We start from the raw sequence: 21,808 nt of genomic DNA, 5'->3' as shown, positions 1-21,808 counted from the left end.
CCAATCAGATGATGGCGGAGGCGGGGTTTGTTAAGACGTTTTCCTATCATTTGTAGCGTTTTATGACAATACATATCAACATATTTAACATTTTCATCTGGAGTTCCACATTTCTGTACATATCAACTGACAACACATTTAAGCTTTGCATATTGAGTTCCACATTTCTGTTTTGATTGTGTGTGTGTGCGTGCGTGTGTATGCATATGCATTATTTTACAATTATTATTATTACATTATTTACAATTGGCTGTTAATGTTGCTTGTTGATGATTTGGTGTTTTTTTTGCAGTCTGTGAGACACTATAACATTAAAGTTAAAAAATATTAATATCAAATTGACACACAACTTGACATGTATTATTGACCAAAATATCTGGATACTTTCACTTATTCAGGTACTTCATCCAATATGTATGAATTCTGTCAGGATTGCAATTTCAGAAGTAGGCTTTTACTTTCTGTCTTTGCGCATGCAGTAGATGATAAAAAGCTGCACAAAGGGCTGTGCCCCTGTTTCATATCAGAAGAGTGAAGCATGCGTCTGTCGTTGCAAAGTAATCTATTATGGCTCCTAAGTACGCCCCAAGTTTGCGCTCTCGTTTGGCTCCTTTTTTGCTTTTCTTACAGATAGGCTTTATTGCTGTGTATTACTTCTATGTTGAAGTTGAAAACAATGGGAATGGGATTATATTCAAAAATTTCTATCCAGGTGAGTAACATTTTATGAAATACACCATACACCAGTTAACAAATGAGAATGTAAAACCTTTTCTTTTTTTTTCAGTGTTCCAGGATTTAAATGTAATAGTCTTTTTAGGTTTTGGCTTCTTGAGCACTTTTTTAGTACGCTATGGCTTCAGTGGTTCAGGCTTCAACCTTCTTATAGCTGTCATTGCCATCCAATGGGCACTCATACTCAATGGCTTTGAGTCCTGGTATTACAGAGGGAAGATTTGGATCGACCTGAGGAGGTACTGTATTACATTTCAAGTTGCTTGAAGTTATTAGAAACATAATGGGCATTTTAACATGTAGCTTGGTGGTTGCTGAGATATGCACAGCCTCGGTTCTCATCTCAATTGGGGCTGTGCAAGGAAAAACAAATCCTGTCCATCTAACTATCATGGCCCTGATGGAGGTATTTGGCTTCATCCTGAATGAGTGGCTTCTGCAGACTTTGCTACCGGTAAGAAAGTTTTTGTTTCAAAGACTTGGTGTTGACGGTTTGAAGAAGAAAAAAAAGAGCATACCGTAGTAAATCATGGGTGAATCCTCCTTTTTGGAAATAATTTAGTACATGGTTGTTGTAGGTACGACATTTGAACTGCATCCTGGTGCTTCATATCTTTGGAGCTTTCTTTGGTCTTGTGCTGACGTGGATTCTCTATCGGAAAGAATCACAACAGGGATTCGAAAAGGAGAAATTTGACTGCAAAACAGGATTATTCTCCATGTTAGGTGTGTGGTTGTCTTGTTTAATTAGCATAGCCAGAATTAACACAGATTTTATGACTTTTCTCACAACTTTTCAACATTCCGGTTCAATAGGTACTTTGTTTCTCTGGATGTTCTGGCCCAGTTTTAACTCCATCCTCATGGAGCGTAATTTTCCCGAGAGGAGGTTGGGGGCTGTGTGCAGCACCTACCTGGCCCTGGCTGTCAGTGCTGTAGGATCTTTTGCCGTGTCCACGCTCTCCAGCCCAAAGGGAAAAATCAACCCAGTACGTTGAAGAGATTGTTTGGAACGATTAGCTTCAGAAGCATCAAACTTATGTGGTCACTCTATTATTAGACCCATTTTCAGTCATGCATTCTTGCGGGCGGTGTTGCTGTCGGGGTTTCCATGCCAGTCATCCGGTACCCGTGGGAGGCCATGACAATTGGGCTGGCTGCGGCTGCTGTGTCAACCGTTGGATTCCGATACCTCAAGGTATTGATCAATACCTTGTGTTTTTTTAAAAATCTATATCATACCCCGTCTTTCCAACCAGAAGCAGATGCTGTTTGCCTTTGGTTGCCATGACACTTGTCGTGTTCTGAGCATACATGGACTCCCGGGCCTTCTGGGATGGCTGATCCACCTCCTCCTGCAGATTCAACAGAGTGATGATCGCACAATGTAAGAATGTTTTGTCAGAGGGGCAGATTTGGATACTCACCACTGTGCGACTGAGTGGTCTTTCAAATTACAGAGCGATCCGGTTTGCTGTATTTCACATTTGTGTTCTACTCATCACCATAGCTGTAAGCCTGACCATGGGGATCATAACAGGTACAATTAATTATGAGGACAGGTAAGTAGAATTTTGCAGGACTGCAAAGCATGGTCCTTGATCCACAATGGGAATATTCAAATAAGAAATATAAAGCAGCATCACTTATAAATGTGTCTCTCTCTGGATACATTCAAAGGAGTACTACTAAAGTGGGACATCTGGAGACCACCCCAAGATAAAAAATGTTTTGATGATCAGACTTTCTGGAAGGTAAGAGAACAAAGTTTTAGAAAAAGCAATCTCAAGAAAGCTCTCATAAAAAATATTTCACATATACATGTTATAACCTCAAAAACAAAATTGTGTTTTGCAGTTTGAGCATCTTGCAATTCGCAAGTAATCTGTGGAGTCTGACCTCGGAAGTGTACACAAGAGTGACAGAAAACAAATGCAAAAGAGATTTCCTGCTCAGGATGATTCTGTTTAATTTTGCTATTGTAGCCAGAAACTGACCCCCTTGTACAAACGTAAGAAATGGATGCACATAATAAGTAAATCTACCAGACAGTTGTGAAAAATGTTGACCTCAATTTGGATCCGCAAGACGAAAAGCATTTTACAATAAATCAGCATGACAAGATTCAGAGCTCAGTGTTATTTCATAAAGATATCATCTCACATGGCGAGTTTTGTCAGAATGTATTCCAGAATGTTACTGTGAAAAAAAAATGACGGGAGAGCGTAAGCATACCCACAAAGGGCTTGATTGGACCTTATACACAAAAGTAATAATAAACCATCTTCACAGCTGCACAGGGGCAGACACACATTTTAAAATGTCCCACAGTTCAAAACAGTCAATCTGCGGATGAGTTTATGATTTGTGCTTGGTTATGATTTAGCCTTTGAAAACAGCAACACAAATATAAATTAAAAAAAGTCAATCCTGAACGCTACAAAGGCTACATACAAATTGATGAGTAGTAACCACTGAAGCCTGAAGCATACTGTCTCAGAAATAATAAAGTATAAGCAGTGTATAACAATGACAAACAGACACACTTGGAGTCAGTTATTGCCACAGATCCTCTGTACGTCCAAACTTGAACACCAGGGACCTGAATTGAAAAAAAGGAAGAGCTTGAAGTCAGTTATTTTGCAAAATACACAGCAAAGTCACTTTGGCCTATTGACTCACGCAAAGAAAATGAATGCGTTCTGGAAAAAAACGGCAATCCCAGGGTAGACGATAGGACTCTCTGAGGAGAGCAAGAAAGATAAAAAAACATCAGAATTATTTTAATCACATTGACCAAATTGATCTTGTGTGTGTGTGGTTTTATTTTGCTTTGTTTTTTTTAAATGCAACACTGCAAAACAGTTACTTACGAGGCACTACAAAACCTCCAAACAGGATCCACATAGATGCAATGAGGGATCCAAAAGACAGCATGAAGCCAATAAAGAGCCACACGCGAGAGCCTGCAAGGAGAGATAAGAAAGCCTGGGTTTGTGCTTGACTGTTGTGTGCGTATTGCGCTGGAACACGAAAACTATCATCAAACCAATTATTGAGTCCACTGAAGCATATCATTTTGGTGCCAATGAAATAGCTGCACATACCTGTCTGCCCCATGCAGCCTTCACTGTAGCTGTCACCCCTGACTTGGCCATTTGACACAGCGTTTATCCTACACGAAAAAAAAACATGCATTATCCAATTTTAAAATATGACTAATTAGAAATAAAGCCAATCTTACATCAGAAAAGCCACTGTAGCAATGACTCCACATGTGTGATAAGAATGAGAAAACTCCTCATCAGCTGGATACTTGACTGCTGCATCAATGATGATCCACCAACCTGTGAAGAACTGCAATGGCACATAATCAAAACAAACATAATCAAAGGTGAGGTAAGTACTAGCGTAAAAAAAATCACTTTTAAACTAGCAGCATCAAAATTAATTAGTCTACAGTAATCTGGACATTAATAAACATATAAACAGGGAGGATAAAAATGAGAAATACCAGGACACCAGCAGCTATAGATGCGACAGTGTTTCTTTTTTCCCCCCAGTCCACATTGCAGTCGCAGTCGCCGCACCGAACACCGTCCAGAAATCCCGACATGACTCTGGAGAAGGGAGCACTTCACTAAATAATAAGCAAACACGAATTTAACGCCTAGCTTAACCGTGTACAAATCATGGTCTTACGTGAAATTAAATAAATAAATAAATAAAATAAAAGCGACGTTCGTTCGTAACTGCTATATGATGATGATGCTCAACTCTTGCTAGAAATAAGGACTAACTACGTGATCCGAAATAGTAAAAGAGAAATTAACCACTCTTTACCACACAAATCATAACAAATGTACAAGACATAAAATAATAACTACATGTCGCAAATAGTCGGTTAGAGAATGTAAATAAACAGTATTATGTCGTAGCATTCTTTTGTTCGTCGCTTTGATACTAGCAAACATTTCCTCTAAGGTGCCTTCTCATCAAGACGTCGCTAAAAACGATCACAAAACCTACACGACAGCGACAATGGTACGGGAAATAATGCACACCAGTGATCGTAACACACACTAAAATCGTTTTCAATTGAGTAAGTACCTCTTATTTTCGATTTTTGATGTGTGGACCCTTTGGATCAGGCCGACTTTGCTTCCGAGAGCTCGGTCATACGCATGCGCAGTTCGCCCACACCGTCGAGAACACTAAGCAGCTATTGATATTGGTGCCTTCAAGGATTGTGGGACAGAATGGAATTTATTGCTTGGAAGTGAAAGGTTATATTTTACAATAGTTTCAATTTCTATCAACTTCAATATAATTATTATTACTAAGCTACAGTACTATAATGGTGGCTGGACTATATGACCCAAAAGTGATTCGTGTACGCTGATATAATCTGTTCCTTTTGGTGGATATATTGGCCAGCTTTGTGTCTGAGAAGTCATGTGAGTCACGAGAACTTCAGACAACAATCTTTATTTTTCAAGGTATTAGTCAACCTTGGATTACGTTTACAGCAATGAGAATGTCAGACATAATTTAAGAAAGTGCATATTGATTATGAAATGCAATTTCAGCAACAGTTACTGAAACTATTGCTGCAAATGAATGTAAGGATTATATGTGTCAAAACATGGCACTGTTATATTGAGCATGTTTAGTCACACTGGAAAAGATGACAGCAATCTTTGTTTTGGATCTTAAAAAACTCCAAGCAACTGCAAGGCTACAGATATGGACAGACCGATGACTCCAAGGTATCCGATGTAGCCATAGGCACCGTTCATTCTCTTAGCAGGATCTGAAATGAAACACATTAATTGACATTTTTTTAATTACATTTGACTAGAATATACAGGCAGTCAATTATAGACTACGTCATGATATCTAAATTTTAGGAACCAATAGATTTTGGGTGTCTTTGTAACCCTAAAACAAATAAAGGCTTGATTTCACTTTGTGTGTGGTGAAGTAATATAACAAAATACAATTGAACAGTTTTCCAACAGTTTTTCTTATTCAAAATTTTGGGCACACCAATTGTCATGGTGGGCCTTAGGAATAAACTTTAAGCTAAATTATAGAGCAACTGTCAAGTCTTACCTCCAGTATAATAGCCCCAGGCATAGGAAAGCCGACTGGTCACCCAAATAGCCCCCAACACTGACGCTGATAACTGAGGGTAGGAAACCAACAACAACAAAAGATTACAATCCAAAAAATGTGCTTCGTCATTGTGACAGTGCAATTGGCTTCATTACAATCAGTTCATTGAGCAAAGATAAGACTTCTGCCCATCCCTTGAGGCTGATGTTGGACAAGGTTGAACCCATTCTGACGAATATCTTGAAAATAAACAAAAATAAAACCCACCGGATAGACGAGGGCTGCAATGGTCTGGAAAACAAGCCACTGGGGATACACCTCAAGAGTGTTCTGATGGGCTCTCTGGATACAATTGAACACTTGCTCCTTGTCACTGTACATTGTTGGATACTGTGCAAAAGGTGATACATGATTATTTTAGGGGGAGAATAACAAGGGATTTAAAAAAACAACGACCAACAAATACCAACAACCAATAAATATGTAGTCTGATGAGTAAAAAAACACTACCTTCACGCCATACTTCTTCCTGGCTGCTCCAACTTTCATAGCTAGATAAGCCAACATAATCCAACTATAAAGATAAGTAAATATGACATATCCAAATTGGGAGGGCAAAACAGTCAGAATATCCATCTCTGAGCAATTTTTCGGTACAATTACAGGTGGGATCCAGGGCTCGGAGAAGAGTTTGAGGAGCAGATACCGCGCTCGCGCAGCTATTTCAGTCGGTTGTATAAAATATCGCGAGATGTGACATAACCTTTGGAGCGTCAGCAAACATAACGCCCACCGTTGGAAAGATCGCGAGGCAGCCATTCACGATGCTTTATCGCGAGACTTCCATCGACTAAGATTAATGGCACATTTACTTTGCAATTTGTCGAAATCGATCCCAAATATCTTATTATATTCACATTCCTCACATTTTTGGGTGATTTACGCAACCGTATCACATCATAAATTTAACTCGGATGCATTGACTTGCAGTCATTTCAGCGTAAAGGGCAGTGTGTATTGTTGGAATATTTATAAACTTGTGCATTCTCAAGTATAAGGGACAAAAACATTTAGTGACGTGCTGTTTATTTTGAATGACAAGGCTTTTGAACGCTTTCGCCAGGAGGTGGCGTCACGTAGGGGAGTCACGTGATTGGAAATTTCCAGAAGCACAGTAAAAGCTCGTTGCTTCCACTAGGTGGAATCATTCTCTGCAGCACGTCGACGAGACTGGTCAATTGCATTGAACAGAAACGGTATTCAACCTTCGATTTCTTCAGTTACTTTATAAAAATCAGAATAAGAAACTTTACTTAAAAAAGGCGACTATACTCTACGTTGGTTATAGTCGTTGCGGGTTTCAACTCAAGCAACAGTTTTAACTGGTAAGTTCCTCAAACGATGTTTTTTTTTGTTACTCTGATTTTAATTTGTAGAGGTAATAATTGCATATTGTTTATGATTTTTTAAAAATATAATCAAATGACTGTATTTAATCAAGTAGCCAAGGCCTGTCGAGGACAAGTTAACGCGCCATGTGCTACAGCTAATGCTAGCTTGCTTAAACCGGAATTTTCCAGAACGTTTCGATTACGCAACAACGCACAAGCGGACTGCGCAGGCAAACAACAAAGCAATAAATCGCGTACCTTTGATCGATCGAATACGATTTGTTTTAGTTAATATTCTCTAAGTTTTATCTCCTAATAGTTAATTTTTACCTATTTTGGAAAATTGACCTCGTTAGGGAGAATAGCTACGTTCATTGCAAATCCATGAAGCGTAAGGCTAAGAAGACATTTTAACCAATTGCAACAGTCCAACACTTTTTAACAGTTGTCTTTTCTCTTATTCCCAATTTTCCAAACGAAGGTCAGTTAGTTTATGCAAGAATCCACATCTAAAACATCTGAAATTCCGAATTTTGTGCAATTTAGCATGAGAAACTATCGATTTGCTCATAAACACTATTTTTTTCCTCCCCCAGCTTCTGCAAGACAATGGCCAAGGGAGAAGACGCTCACCTTGCAATGGCTCAGGTTCATCAGAGTGATGGCTCTAGCGTGATATTTAATCAGTGCAGCCCCTCATCCTACTACTCCAGAAATAGTTACGAAAGCAGCCCTTCCCCATCTTCTGGCAGTGACAGGGGGCGTCACAGATCTTCATCATCCAGCAATAGTTCCTCTCGTTCCAGGTCCCGCTCTCATCCTCGCTGCCACAGACATTCTCACTGTCGTAGCCATCGAAGACACAGCCGGGGCCACCGCCACTCGGCACGCCGGCACAGGGCACACTCCCGATCCTATAGTCGCTCACCCTCTCTAGACAGGTATCACGGGCACCGTCGAAGGTCCACTTCCAGATCTCACTCCAGGTCTTCATTTGCTGGTGGGAGATGCAGCAAGAGTCAGGCTCGTCTTAACAAGTTTCCCAAATCACAGTCCAGAGCCTATAGAAGCCCATCAAGAACTTCTGGAAGTTCAATCAGCCTGAGCTTGGAAGGTAATGTGAACAAGCAAAATGAGTTAATAGCTCCATAACCGTATTATACACAGTCACTGTAACTTGACTTATGTTTCCTCAGATAAAAGAGAACTTCTTAAAGCTGCAAAAACCAACGCCATGAAGCTGCTGGGAGTGGAGAAACTGGAGATTCCTGATAGTGTGAAACCGATCCTGACAGATGAGCTGGAGGAGCCACAAAGGTTGCTGCCAGTGTTTGAGCCAAGGGTGAGATCCCACCCTGAAAAGACATCACAGGTGGGTGTCGGCCCTGCTAAATGCACCACACAACCATGATTAGATTGGTCAGAGAACGGTGAACGGTGTAAGTGATGTTACCACAGCAGATCATTTGAACCAGTACATAAAGATGGATTTTTTTTTTTGTTTTCGGATTCAAATAAAACAAACGTATTGGTCATCATGCCCGCAGTGTGAGCGTCTGAGATATCAAACCTCAGAAGAAAACTTATTGCATCGGACGGACATATTTTTGTTCATAAATTAAATCCCATATGAAGCTTATATTCAAATGTAAGAGTAAATGAGTTAAAAAAGCTCTTAATGGGCTGTGAAAAGCTAAAGTTATATCATGATTTGAATGAGCTATCTGACTCATTTTCGCATTAGCTACACTGACATTTAGAAACAAAAGCAACCATTCAGCTGGCACGCGTAAGGCAACACTTTTGCAAGACAATCCAATCGGTACAGGACTCTGTTTTGTGATGTATTTCCTGTCTTGTGTTGACCTTTTGGAACCTTGAGGGAATGCACATACTTTCTGTATTTATTCCTGTCTTCATAGATAACATGACAGTGGTCTTCACTCATCGGCACCTGGGAATAAAAGGCTGTCATGTGACTTGGGTGACGACAATAAGTTTGCGTGAAAGGTTGATGATTCTTGTCCTGCACACACTGCGTTATGTATTCTGTACCTGGATTAATGTCATTAAAACCACACATAATGAGCCAATTAGAGGAGCGATACACTGCGTTCTACAAGGCAGTGCTGTTGACATGACAAATGTATCTGGTTTGCAGTTGAAATGGGTCATCATTATTTAGCAGAATCCACCACTTGCTGATGGAGCGTGGGCGTGTGCGTTATAGTGACAATTCCTGTCAAGAGATCTAGAACCAGATGAAGAAGTCGTCTCCATATGCCAAAGATAAGTTGGTACATGAGGCGTCTGCTGAAGAGTTGCCTGTGACAACAGTGAGAGTAAATGTGCATGTGGTTTTCTGCCGTACAAGTGCTTCTTTCTTTCTATGACAGTATTGTCAGAAGCTAGTCTAGACAGTCAAAAGCCAAAACAAAAGTTCAACACGTGTTCTACTCAAGTCTCACTAGTTGTGCTATTGTCTTTATAAAACAGAGCGATGAAGCAGAGGCCACCATCATCAGCCCAAAGATGGCCGCAAAACCAAAAACCATCACTTTCAGCATCAATGTAAGTTCAGAGTTGCATTCATCATTTTCAAGCATGTCTTTTTTGGATGAACACATTTGACAAGGTTTTTACTTTTCCCAGAATTGTGTGGCAAGACCAAGCATAATGGTGCCATCTGAGCCTAAGGTAACAGCCATAGAGGACACCTATGAAAGCACTAATCCCTATGGCCACTGGGTCCCAGTCGTCTCCCGTCAGTCCGCCAGGCCACGCAAACAAGTGCGCAAGAAGTCACGTTAGGATTGACCACAACCGAGAGACGATACTGCATGTACTGTAAATAATTTGTACATATGCGCAATCATTTTTCATCATGACATTTTCTTTCAGATTTAAATTGGAAGACGTGACGAAATCATTCAGGTGGGATTATTTTATTCCCCTAGTCATGTACCTATGTTCTTCAAATAAAGTATTTATTGATGAAAAGAAACTGTCCTTTTTTTTCAACACTATAAAACACAAGTGGCTGAAGTGAACGTACTATGAGCTTTAGTTTAGTGCCAAATGTCAAAATTACTTATCTTCTGTCGACTCGTAAATTTAAGTGACATCCCGTCGTTCATCTGTTGGGTATATGTACTGCTCAGAGTGGCCATCCTGCAAAGATGACCAGAAGAACACAAGTGTTGATCAAGGTGAAGGGGAAAAAAATCAAATTATGATCACATTAAAATTAATCATGAATTCTAAAAGAAAAAAGGCTTTGAAGTGGTTTACAGTTACAAGGTTGTTGGGATTAGGATGTTATGACTCAGATTTTACGTGAGGGTTTATTTTTTAGAAAATTGGAAAATAAAATGAATTGAAAAGGTGTGTAAACTCAGTATTTTTAAGGAATAAAATAAAGTGGATAACTCAATGAGCCCCAGTAGAGGGCACTGTGTGCTCATGAGAAAGCTTTGAACAAGTAAGAGTAGTTGGTGGGGTGCATGGGATGGGAATGGCCTACCATTAATCTCGCCAGTCACAAGGCTCTTCTCCTCATGTAGCTGCTTCGGGCAAGTTGCTCAGACAGATGGGGTGAAAGATAATGAATTGAATTACACTCTTGTTGCTCCTTACCACTGTGCACCTACATCAAACACATTCATCAGTGCGCCTTCGCCAGCCAACAAACCCCGAGGTCGGATGTGTCTTGACGGGAGTTAATTCTCACGCTCAAAATGTCACTATCATAAGACCGCACGCACACACACACACACACAAATACAACTAGTGTTCTCTGACTGGTTTATTTAAAAGTAAGGGTGAGAATACTCCAAATGGTATTCTTAAACTGTACTGTACAAACATGACATTTACTGTATACACGTTTCAACATTTGATGACTTTGATTTACACAGCAGTGCCTCTCTCCAGGTTCTGCTTGATCTCTGCTGTGTATTTGCCGTAATACCGTTCGGCCTTCTGGTTGAACTTGGCGTTCCTCTCGTTGATATAGTCGATGTCTGCGTCGTCGTTGTAGGCCCTTCGTCGGCTATACTTGGCGCGCTTTTCGATCCTGCGCAACAGGAAAGACGGCATCTTAGTGGTTGGTATCACAACTCACTCCTTTGACCCCCATCACCTCCTTGCATGGGGGGTTGAACTTGATTGCTTCTGATACAACCTAATTTATATAATGTGCACAGTCCCTCTATACACAATTTGTTGAGTGTCAAACAGTCGTGCCTTGTTACTCATTTGGGGCAGTCGGGTGGTTTTGCACGCTTGTGTGATCAAATCGAGCATCAAAACAAGTCTCAAAGTAATTCTGCGAATGTATAATCTCACATCAGTCTGCAGCAATTTGAAAAGGCTCGACGTGTGTATGTGGCTAACCAAAGTAATCAGCGGCTGACGGTATGGCCAAAGTAACCAAAGGTTTTCATTTACAGGCAAAGTGTTTGCTGTTTTATCGAGAACCGTGGCTTAGCCCGCGTGCACGCAAATGTGAACGTATGTACCAAATAAAGACATTACGTCAATAAAAGAAAACCATCTTTGCCATGCACCGTTCGAACGTACCTGCAAATACTAAATTTAAACTTACTTAATTTAAAGTTATTTAAGGGAATTTATCATTTCTTTGGGGATTGATTTCATTTTTAATTTTAAACAGGAGTGAAACCTCCCCATTCTTCCAGCCCGCATCAAAGTAATAACCGGAAGGGCATCTTTTGACCGGAACTTACTGTTTCTCAACATCTTCCACCATGCGGTCAATGCCCTTCTCAGTGGGAACATGGGTGCCGTGGATCAAGCTATTGGATGTGGGGTGGAAGTCCTCACCACTGCGGGGTAAGTGCAAAAATAAATTAGAAATACAGAGGCATGGCAAATCAGCAATTTAGCATACATGAACGGGCTATCTATACCGCCTTTGTGAGCTCCGTCATTGGGCTGAAAGACGATAGCGCGGCCCGGGGCAAAATGTGTCGGTGCATCCTTCACGCTTGCGCACGCAGCAACATTTAAAGGCAAGACAACCCTGCAGGCGCTTCCTTGACCTTCGTGTGCTTGCCAGAGATTCAGAGTTGAAATTCTTTAGATTACAGTGTAGAGTTTGGATGAAACTATACTATCCCCGGGGCAAAAGTGGGGTCCAGTCGTTTATGTATAAGCTGTACTTTGTGCACATGTGACGGGATGAACGCTAAATCGATTAAGCCGAGCAAAATCCTCGGGATCGATTATGCTTGACTAGATATGGTTATAAAAGCAGAGAAGTGATCGTATATCAATCCTCGGGATCGATTATGCTTGACTAGATATGGTTATAAAAGCAGAGAAGTGATCGTATATCATTCTCTTATGTCTTTTCATCAGAGAAACAAAAAAGCAGAATGGCCAGAGGCAATTTCCAAGTACTGTACTAATACGTAAATGTAAAAATTGGACATTTACTCACCATTCCTCTCGTTGCTTCTCATAGTTTTGCATGTCCGGTTTGATCTGCTTGGTGAGCCTCTGATACTGCCGAAATTGGGCCTCAGCATAACCTGAGTTTGGATGCGACAGAGAGAAATTTGGGGTTATAAAGTGTTGACAGTGTAGATTTTCCTCATGACTCAATCGTGTCTTTTGAATCACTGATGGAGAAAGAAAACAATTGCAAAGATTTGAAGTCAATTTAGCCCCCCAACCTGCAAATCCCATGTCAGGATTCTTCTTCTTTTTCTTTCTCTCCCACCGCTCTGCATCACCAGCCGTGATGTCAAGAAGTTTCACTCGGTGGTAGTCTTCCCCTCGGGCTGCGCATTCCTAAAAAAAAATACAGACGCCAATTGAATTACTAACAAGGAAAAAAGACTTGTTTAGAAGATAGATATCTTCAGCGTGGGTTGTTACGATCACACAAAACAACATTCATTATTGTTTTACTTTGACAGAGCACTACAGCAAGATTGGTTGTAAACACCCTCAAGTAAAATATGAAAATGTGCAGTTAAAGCACATCTTGATCATTTCACAATGGATTTCTGTCCATTCCATTATCAATTGACCTGACTGAAGTTACACTTTTTAGGATCATGTGTTACATACCTTTTTCTTTTCATCTTCATAAAGTTCCCACTCCAGTCTGGCTTTTTTAGCCTCCCAGTTAGAGGGGAGCTTCAGCCTCTTATCCTCCTCGACAACTTCTTGGTGATTGAGCTTGCGTGCTTCATTCTGTGGAGGAGGATGCAAAACACCTTTCAGGACACTATTGTGAGTAAGAAAATGCATGTTTCTTGTGAGAGGTCCCTGAGAAGTGGGAGATGAAAATGTATACCAGAGAGCCGTTTTAAATGAGCACTAAGCATGACCAATTGAGACACAATGCAAATTTTGCACAAGACTTAAATAGTGATAATCCTCCTACCCGTTTAAAATGTAACTCGCGGAACTTCCGTAGTCTGTCTTCTCTCTTCGAAGACCCGATTGTTTCCGTCAGCCCCCCCTCAGTGGGTGTACTCGTCTCCTGAAGTCACATTTACAGTTAATGAATCAAAAAATAGTATGCGATTCAATCGTGGATCATTTAATAACAGAACGCGTCTTGAGAATTTTCATGTTAGCTCTCAACTGTTAGCATAACAACATTGCCACAAAGCCGTATCATTACAACGATTACCAAGTACGGACATATATATAATAACATAATACACACATTATTGTTATAAAAGTCAACCGGCAGCAATATGAGCACAGTAAGGGTTGAGAAATTCAATCGAATTCCATGAAAACAAGGTAAAATACAAACCCCACTAACGGACGCCATTACGGTACTACACACCGGAAGAAACGAAAGTGGTGAAGCGGATATTGTGCAATATATTTTTTTGAATTTATATATTAAATTATTATTTAAAACATATATCAATGTATAGTTCAACATATATGGACACAACAGGAACGACTGGGGTTAGTTGTTTTCAATTTAAAAAAAAGCAAGCTGTAACATCCCGTGTCACAGCCATGCCTACGTGGCGGCCATGTTGGGAGGGGCAACTTTCCCATCCGAGGCAATGCTGGGACATTTAAATCAACTGATTGTTATGTAGTTTACTTTTTGTGTATATGCTAAAACGTGTGATATCAATGCAGAGCATATGATACCAAAAATAAAAAAAATAAAAAACGTTTTCCACCTCTGAACTTAGCTTATTGTGTGGTATCTAAATGAGCACAAAAAAAACAACCATTCACAATCACACCAAACAAGTTCAAGTCTTCCATTAAACTGATGCAAGTTTTAGAAAGTAACATTTATACATGCATATATGATGTAGTAGTTCACTTACAGTTCAATTAAAAAAAACATCTTACATTTTTACAATTATGTTTTGTGCATTACTATAATGTAATCGGAGTTATCTGTGTGACTATAAAATTGAATTAAAGAGAATTTACCGCTTGACTAATAAAAAAAAAAACTGCACTGACGCAAACACACACTGTACAGTGAGGCATGGGAGGTTAACCATGCAGCCACGTGCTCAATAAAAAGTCTGTTCAGAAAAGGGAAAACATCTTCTCAATCATCCTATCAATGAAATGTGTTTTTGACCATAAAAAAAGCACAAGTATCAATTATACCCTTAGACCATATCCATGGGCCTTTAAATTTGAGTCGACGTGCCGCCGCTGACAAAAGTAAACACTTTCAAAAGCCATTTGATCATTTTTGAGTTGCCAAATGGATGCAATCCGTATTTGATTGCATTGCACTAATAGAGCCCTTTTGCAGGATGTAATTAAATTGGGTTTATAGTCTTAGATTAAAGTGTCCTGAAGATCAGAGGCATTGTTAATGGAGTGATGCATTTTCACTGGAAACCAGATGGGAGCACAACACAGCCATCTCTTGCTACAGTAATGGAGACGCTCTGTCTATTGCTGTGAAAAACACAAAGCAACTTTATGTACGAATGCTTCTCAAATGATTTCAAAAGTGGAAAGTGATGCAAGTTACAGCCTCTGAGTTTTTTTCATCTGAGAACGATCAGAAGTTTATCAGAAGCATCCCTTTTTTTTATACTGTGTATTGTATTTGAGTCATTCAGTTTTGCCGAGCGTGATTTAAAATTGAAATAGATTGAGGCTAATATGAGAAATCCTGCAATAATGTCATTGCCACTTAGTGTTCAGTGAACTTTAGCGCGGTACGATATGGATCTCACATGTGCGAGGAGAGCCCACCCAAAACTGCTGAACAGCCACTCTTCAATATTAACTTTAGCAGTCAAGCAAATCATGCCTCAAATAGAGTAACGTTATATCTGCAAATAAATTACACTTGGGGGACACATTCATGAATAGCGAACAGACTTTATGGTGCCTCACAAGCATCTTTTGTTAATCAACCTGGATGTGATATTAGTTCAAATCCTGGAAACATATTATTTATATTATTATATATGTTAATTTTGCTACTCTTAATAAAAGTTTATCTAGATTGCACATAGGGGGAGGATTAGGCGCTGCTTACTGCACAAGCAGCTGCTTCACATCTGGAAGTTAATATAAACATCATGGCCAATAAAATCATTCCATTTCCTTAATTACTATTCCTGTCATTTCCGCACTAAATGAAAAGTTATTAATTCCAGGCCAAAGCAAACATGCTTCTCCAAGATGAGGAGCTACTCCTGAAGCGTCGCCACGCTGACTACAGCCTCTTGTCACTGGAGTGGAACCAAAAGCTGGAGCAAGTGTGCATTTATGTGAATGTGTCAACGTGAGTGCGGGAGTCCGATGGGCCCGGCCCGGCCCGGCTCGGGCTGAGGCACAGCAGACATGAATGGAACATAAAAATGGCGTCTTGTTTTCCATCTCACCCGAATGTTCCCCACTGGTGCCAACGTGATCAAGACCAGGGACAACTTGAGTTGTTTCATCTTCCAAACTGTGGTACTGATTTTTTTTTCTGCACTCTCTGACAATCTTAGGTTGAACCAATCTACAAGACAGAGCTGTGCTGCTCTAATTTCCAATGAAAAATTATAATTGCAATTTGGTATATGTATTTTTGATAACTTTGATAACAACACGTACAATCCACATTGAAATGGCAAACTTTGAGCAGTGATGTGGCAGTATGTCACAAAATACACAGAAAAAATGAGTCTGGAACTGGGGTTCATGAACTTTGGAAAAGTTTAGTCAGTGGACACTGGTAATTGTTAAAATTCTACCATGCAAAGTGAAAATAACTGCTTCCAGAAATACTGCCAACTTGTCAGAGTCTGAGACAAAATGGAAAAGTGTCTGACAAATCAAACAATTTGCAAATCACCAGTATTAGGCAATTTTGTGTTTGACTTCTTTTTACACTTGCATGACGTTCATCGTGTTAAAATGACACTCCATACATTCCTCTACGATTCACAAATGTATGATGGTGACAGTTGACCCTGGAACACTTGATCACAGTTTCATCTTTTTTTCTGATGTGGAAAAAATTAATTTGAACAATTTTGACCAGCATCCTGGAAAATATCTACTCATACTCCTTATTCATCCGAAGTTACCCTGTATTGGACTTTTCATTGGCTGTCCACCAGCCTTTTATTGAGTCAGTGGAGTAGTTCATTCTGATAATTGCGACAAGTGGAAATGAAAATTTAAATTACAAAACAATAAACTACTGATAAATTAATTAGTTTGAACAAATAATACTCTTGTTTTTTAGGAACTGGTAATTCCATTATGCCATTTTGGATTTTTTCTTAACACATCTGAGTGTTGAGGCTGGCTGTCTTTTGCCAAAATGCTATTGCAATGTTTCTCAACATTCTAAAGGGAGACTTCATCTCTTCCATGGCCATCAACATATTTTCATCTGGAACCGTTCTTCACAGCACATTATCAGTCATCCCAGCAGTCAAAATGCATCCTATTGATGTTGCTGTACTACATTTCCAGAGGGCATAGTATATCACGCAGCTATTTGGAAAAGGATGTCTATAATGCGCCTCACACCAAACGTATCTTTGTGTCAACATCGTGTATGTGTGATCTTGGCTCACTAATAAACTCATTTTTCCCCGCAGGCAAATGGATACTAATATTATACATCATGCCATTCATAATTTGGGATGGATCTTGGTTCTTTAGCTATTCACATGCCATAAGGAGAAGTCATTTTAGTGTGTGTCAACTACACCTATTACGCAGAAGAAGCACGTATAGGCACTCAAATACCACACGTTTTGTAGCTCCACCACACACACAATTAAGCCTCCAATTAAAGGCCATTATGGTTTTTCCACTAGCAGCAACCACAGAGACACAGCTAGTACATTGTGGGCACATCCATGTCTCCAGAGTTGTCATCCAATGGAATGATCTGCCAACTTTATGATCATAATTACTGATCATAACAAAAGTGCAACAACAATATAAACTCAAAGGACAGCAATAAAAAGTTTGATTCTAATAAGTGGGTGGCCAAGTGGGACTATGAGAGAGAGGAACACTTGAGCAACAACAACAACAAAAAAAACAACAATGACAATAATAATAATAATAATAATAATAATAATAATAATAATAATAATAATAATAATAATAATAATAATAATAATAATAATAACTTGTAAAGTGTCCGGGGCTTGTAATTGATAATAGCCTGCTTCTGCATATCAAATCCCAAATCAACCACAAGAGGGAGACATTTAACTGAAATTCTCTGACAGTTGACAAAACAATACAAAACAAAACAAAACAAAAACGATACATTTTACAGTTGATTCTCACAATTCAAAAGCTTCTTATAGTGTTTACCAGCCCAAAACAATTGGCGCTTTCAGTTTATATGAAAGCACAGAGCAGTTGGAAAAACAAAGACAAACAGAAAATATAAAAGAGAAAAAATACCCGTCTCCCCATGATACCCACAAGACTTCCCTTGAGCAGGGCCCAAACATATCATGGTTAACAATTTGCTTCAGAAGCTCTCAATTGATCAAACAATGCCCAGTTGATGAAGGTTGATAACGGAGAAAAACCCCAGTAGCTACAAACCGCCGTGTGAGACAACAGTCTTCTACAAATTGTCCCCTATTTGACTCCCTGGGAAAAAAAAAAAAGTAGACGCAAAAAGTACATTCCATATCTCCAGCAAAGTTCTCATCTGATCTGATGTGAACCAACAAATTGTTTCATCTAAAAAATACTGACTTTTTTCATGTCGACTACAAGGTGCTGACATTTGGACTTGAAATCTGATGATGAGGAAGCCAGTGCCAAATATCTTCAACAAGTGTCAACAACAACACCACTGGCAACCCTCTCAGTGATAAATGAGACCTTTCTTTGTGGTTAGCATGGTTTTCCTTCTGAGCTATTTCCGTATTGAAAAGATCTTTTATATCCTTTAAGAAAGACATTTTGTGTGGCACAACATTTATATTAATCATTTTCCAGGTGGAGAGACTTGAAATACTGGGAAAATATATTTCTTGACATTACTGAAAATAAAGGCTTACTCTTAATGATAAAAGGGAACGTGCACATTTTAAATTTTGAAATAAAAACAGACAAACCTTCCCAGTGTGTGAAAACAAGACACCGAGCAGCAACGATAACTTGCGTGCTAACGAATGAGACTTTCTGCTCTCATGTGATTTAATAACACACTTTTTGAGTAGAGTACTGCCCAAAGAAATTTCAGACAACTAGTCCATTTATAAATCTTAAAACATTAAAGTACCTGCATAGAAAAAAAAACCTTACATTAATATTACAAATGTAGGCCAGGATATAAAAAAAGACCAACATGGGACACAATAAGCTTGGGTATATAGAAACCAGATAGGGGTCAAGCCTAAAAGTAATATACTGAGAGAATGTGTTTAACAGAGTCCATTAAAGCCAAAAAGCCTCTGAGGGAACACTCCACCTCCAGGTTAGCTGCTCGCTCTGAGTAATGGACCAGGGTGTTTTCAGACTCTCATGGCCCCTCGCGGGGCTTGCTATGATCAAGTTAGAAAGAATGAGCCATGCCATGGCCATCTCCTGTTGTCATATCCAATTGCAACGCAGGAGCAAGGTGAAAGAGGAGGAATCTATTCAATTCAGATCACACATCACAATAATATTAAATCTTCTATATAAACACACATTTGGGGATGATTCAGGAGAATCATTTTTTCCTGTAATATGAGGGGGGGGGGGTGTTAAATGATATAAGTAGCAAAACAGCCTAAAAAAAAACCCATAACTAATTCATATAGTCAGAATATGTAGTCCAAATCTCAAATTTACGTGTTACACAGCCTCCACTACATTGTCTGGACCAGCAAAGTCATTTCAGTTCATCCAATGCTTGAATCAACCACAATCTTGTTCTACGGTATATGACAAAATATGCCACGTGGGAGATCACAACTGAGATTTATACTCCAGCACTATAAATTCTCCATAAAACCTCCTGATAATCCAGATCCAAATTAGTGGTTGCTCCACGGCGGTCTGATTATATTCTATTGTACCTGTTTGGCAACAAGCAGATGAAATAACATTCACCTTCATCATTCATCGTGGCCCCGAGTCTTTTGCTCAGTGGTTAACCAATTTTTGGATGGTTTTTCAAGTGTGAGGCCATCACTATTATAATGCCATCGTAGCTGGCTGCCAAACCATAGCGAATGATGTCACTTCCCCCCATGGTCATGGTGGTTTTGGTTTTGGCCACTAGTGCAAGCGACATTGTGTGCCCTAATAGGAATCTACGGAGCTTCCAACTTGGCAACCAGCCATGATCTCCACACCCCCCACAGCAAGATGCACATCCATGCAGCTGTTTTGACTTACTGGAGTACTTTTCACAAGGCCAATCTTGCTTTCAGTCTTCGCTTTTGTTCCTCTGTGATAATAATAATAAAAAAAAAGTACCCTCTTCTCTTTCCACTCATGCCTTCCCGCAGACTTTTGTAGACAAGCTGCAAGGTGGAAAAGAAGCTGAGGCCCAGTGGCGCCGGTCGGCCGGCCGGCCGCACGTGTGGCTTCGAGAGGGGAAACAGGTGATGAGAGAATATGGAGAGGAACAAATCGCACAATGCCCGGGCGGTCAGGATATGAAGGCGGTGGAAAGTTATGCAAAATAATTCTCTTGCATGGAGCATATTTTGGGGTGTGCAATTTGGCTTTGTGGTTATTTTGATAGCATTAAGCGTTTCATTCATTTGAAACGCAGCGGAACATTAACATACTTTTGTGTTTCTTTCAAGCTTGAAGTATTTAAGAATGTAAATTATTTATATTTTTACCCGTTAGAAATTGCAGTGGTGTTGTGTCTGTGAAAAGCCACTTTGGTTTTCCAAAATGTATTATTGTTTTTCCAAAAGTTATACAATTTGGAGTTCAACCAAAAAATTCTGGAGAATTATTTCTCAAACCCCAAAATGATAACGTCACACACTGTGCACCTCAAAAAAGGATTTAATTTCATTGTATTTATCTTTGACTCTATTCTGATGCCACCTCACAAGCGCACCAGTCATGGCAAATAAAATAATCATCATGGAAATAATAATCATGGAAAGCTTCTGAGTGCACAATTAACAAATAGCACACAACCAAAAAAAAAAAAGAACAAAACTGACCGAGGAAACTTCCAAACATGCTGAACATGTTTCTTTGACGATGCTGGCGTCAGTTTCAGTCTACATCATGTTTCCATTTACGTACTTTACGATACCATTCGATTCCCTATTCATCCCATGAGGAAAAATTAAAAACATTATGGAAATGACAACAACATGGAAGTCAATCAGCACGTGTGCGGTTTTTCTTTCTGTACTGTAAATACGATCAAGGTTCAAGGCTTTAGCACTTTTTCACTTTCATTTCAAACTCAGACTGAAATCTAAGTAAAAATGATGTTTTGCCGGGAATAACATTCTTGTGTGACAGAAATGTCAATATCTGTCTGTGATCAAAACCAGACATTGTTTGGGGGTGGGTTGGGGGGGGGGATTTGAAAGCTGACTGTATTTCATGGCGAAAGCCTTGAGCTGGAATGCATAGTGAATGTAATTTTTGTCTTACGTTGCTTCGTTGCTATTATCGAGTGCCCGCCCGCCCGCCCGGCCGCCCGGCCGGCCGCTCTGCTCGCTCGTCTAGCCTAATTTACAATCCAAGTGAACGGCTGTATTGGCTCAGCTGTTGCTGTTCCGAAGCTCTGGGGGCCTTGCCAGTCATCGTGGTTACTATAAAAACTAATCATTTCAATTTCCTTGTATCTTATTTCATTCATTTACTTTAATCACAGTCTATGGGAGGCGCCAATGTTTCCCCATGAGTGGCGTCTGCTAAAGGGAGCAGAAATTTGGAACTGGCACTGGGGCAAAGACACCCATAGTAGAGTATTTAATGATCTCGCTGGAGTCTCCAGTGATTATAGATCATCTTGGAGGATCTACGTGGCCTTTTGATCTCCCAATCTTGCAAATGAAGTCGAGCGGAGAGACGTTGACTAATCATCTGCGGTTTTGGAAAGCTTGCAGTATGGACGGGCTCTG

The 21,808-nt window shown here is 39.8% G+C and overlaps 5 protein-coding genes and 1 long non-coding RNA gene across 9 annotated transcripts; 3 read left to right on the top strand and 3 right to left on the bottom strand.

The window, feature by feature from the left end:
* Nucleotides 1-36: 36 nt before the first annotated feature.
* rhd (Rh blood group, D antigen) lies at nt 37-2,859 on the top strand. Its single transcript, XM_049739724.2, has 10 exons — nt 37-712; nt 788-974; nt 1,039-1,189; nt 1,314-1,461; nt 1,552-1,724; nt 1,796-1,933; nt 1,995-2,122; nt 2,196-2,275; nt 2,416-2,489; nt 2,593-2,859. Exons 1-10 carry the CDS (start codon nt 568-570, stop codon nt 2,617-2,619), a joined length of 1,251 nt encoding a protein of 416 aa, XP_049595681.1. The 5' UTR covers nt 37-567; the 3' UTR covers nt 2,620-2,859.
* tmem50a (transmembrane protein 50A) lies at nt 2,680-5,000 on the bottom strand. Of its 2 annotated transcripts, none has more exons than XM_049739728.1 (7): nt 4,846-5,000; nt 4,250-4,355; nt 3,980-4,092; nt 3,843-3,910; nt 3,609-3,701; nt 3,418-3,478; nt 2,680-3,337 (listed from the first exon to the last, which is right to left on the bottom strand). In XM_049739728.1, exons 2-7 carry the CDS (start codon nt 4,349-4,351, stop codon nt 3,292-3,294), a joined length of 483 nt encoding a protein of 160 aa, XP_049595685.1. In that variant the 5' UTR covers nt 4,352-4,355; nt 4,846-5,000; the 3' UTR covers nt 2,680-3,291. The 2 variants fall into 2 exon arrangements, with proteins under 2 accessions (XP_049595685.1, XP_049595686.1); XM_049739729.2 differs by having other exon boundaries at nt 4,250-4,375; nt 4,846-4,984.
* Nucleotides 5,001-5,207: 207 nt separating this feature from the next.
* Nucleotides 5,208-6,606, bottom strand: mgst3b (microsomal glutathione S-transferase 3b). The gene is made up of 4 exons (XM_049739727.2): nt 6,364-6,606; nt 6,121-6,243; nt 5,851-5,923; nt 5,208-5,548 (listed from the first exon to the last, which is right to left on the bottom strand). Exons 1-4 carry the CDS (start codon nt 6,487-6,489, stop codon nt 5,448-5,450), a joined length of 423 nt encoding a protein of 140 aa, XP_049595684.1. The 5' UTR covers nt 6,490-6,606; the 3' UTR covers nt 5,208-5,447.
* A 435-nt stretch (nt 6,607-7,041) lies between these two features.
* rsrp1 (arginine/serine-rich protein 1) lies at nt 7,042-10,248 on the top strand. Of its 2 annotated transcripts, none has more exons than XM_049739725.2 (5): nt 7,042-7,238; nt 7,841-8,358; nt 8,441-8,616; nt 9,741-9,815; nt 9,897-10,248. In XM_049739725.2, the coding sequence occupies exons 2-5, from the start codon at nt 7,854-7,856 to the stop codon at nt 10,053-10,055; spliced, it is 915 nt and encodes a 304-aa protein (XP_049595682.1). In that variant the 5' UTR covers nt 7,042-7,238; nt 7,841-7,853; the 3' UTR covers nt 10,056-10,248. The 2 variants fall into 2 exon arrangements, with proteins under 2 accessions (XP_049595682.1, XP_049595683.1); XM_049739726.2 differs by having other exon boundaries at nt 7,075-7,109.
* A 786-nt stretch (nt 10,249-11,034) lies between these two features.
* On the bottom strand, nt 11,035-14,192 carry syf2 (SYF2 pre-mRNA-splicing factor). Of its 2 annotated transcripts, none has more exons than XM_049740600.2 (7): nt 14,044-14,192; nt 13,663-13,761; nt 13,344-13,469; nt 12,944-13,061; nt 12,709-12,799; nt 11,993-12,091; nt 11,035-11,319 (listed from the first exon to the last, which is right to left on the bottom strand). In XM_049740600.2, exons 1-7 carry the CDS (start codon nt 14,176-14,178, stop codon nt 11,154-11,156), a joined length of 834 nt encoding a protein of 277 aa, XP_049596557.1. In that variant the 5' UTR covers nt 14,179-14,192; the 3' UTR covers nt 11,035-11,153. The 2 variants fall into 2 exon arrangements, with proteins under 2 accessions (XP_049596557.1, XP_049596556.1); XM_049740599.1 differs by having other exon boundaries at nt 13,951-14,076.
* On the top strand, nt 13,407-17,334 carry LOC137840925 (uncharacterized). Its single transcript, XR_011088101.1, has 2 exons — nt 13,407-13,508; nt 15,893-17,334. It is a non-coding gene; the product is annotated as an uncharacterized lncRNA (long non-coding RNA).
* Nucleotides 17,335-21,808: the final 4,474 nt, after the last annotated feature.

The sequence above is a fragment of the Syngnathus scovelli genome, chromosome 14 (genome assembly GCF_024217435.2).
Source record: "Syngnathus scovelli strain Florida chromosome 14, RoL_Ssco_1.2, whole genome shotgun sequence".
NCBI lineage: Eukaryota > Metazoa > Chordata > Actinopteri > Syngnathiformes > Syngnathidae > Syngnathus > Syngnathus scovelli.
Note: the sequence above shows the minus strand (reverse complement) of the source record. Positions and strands in the feature narration are given on the sequence as shown.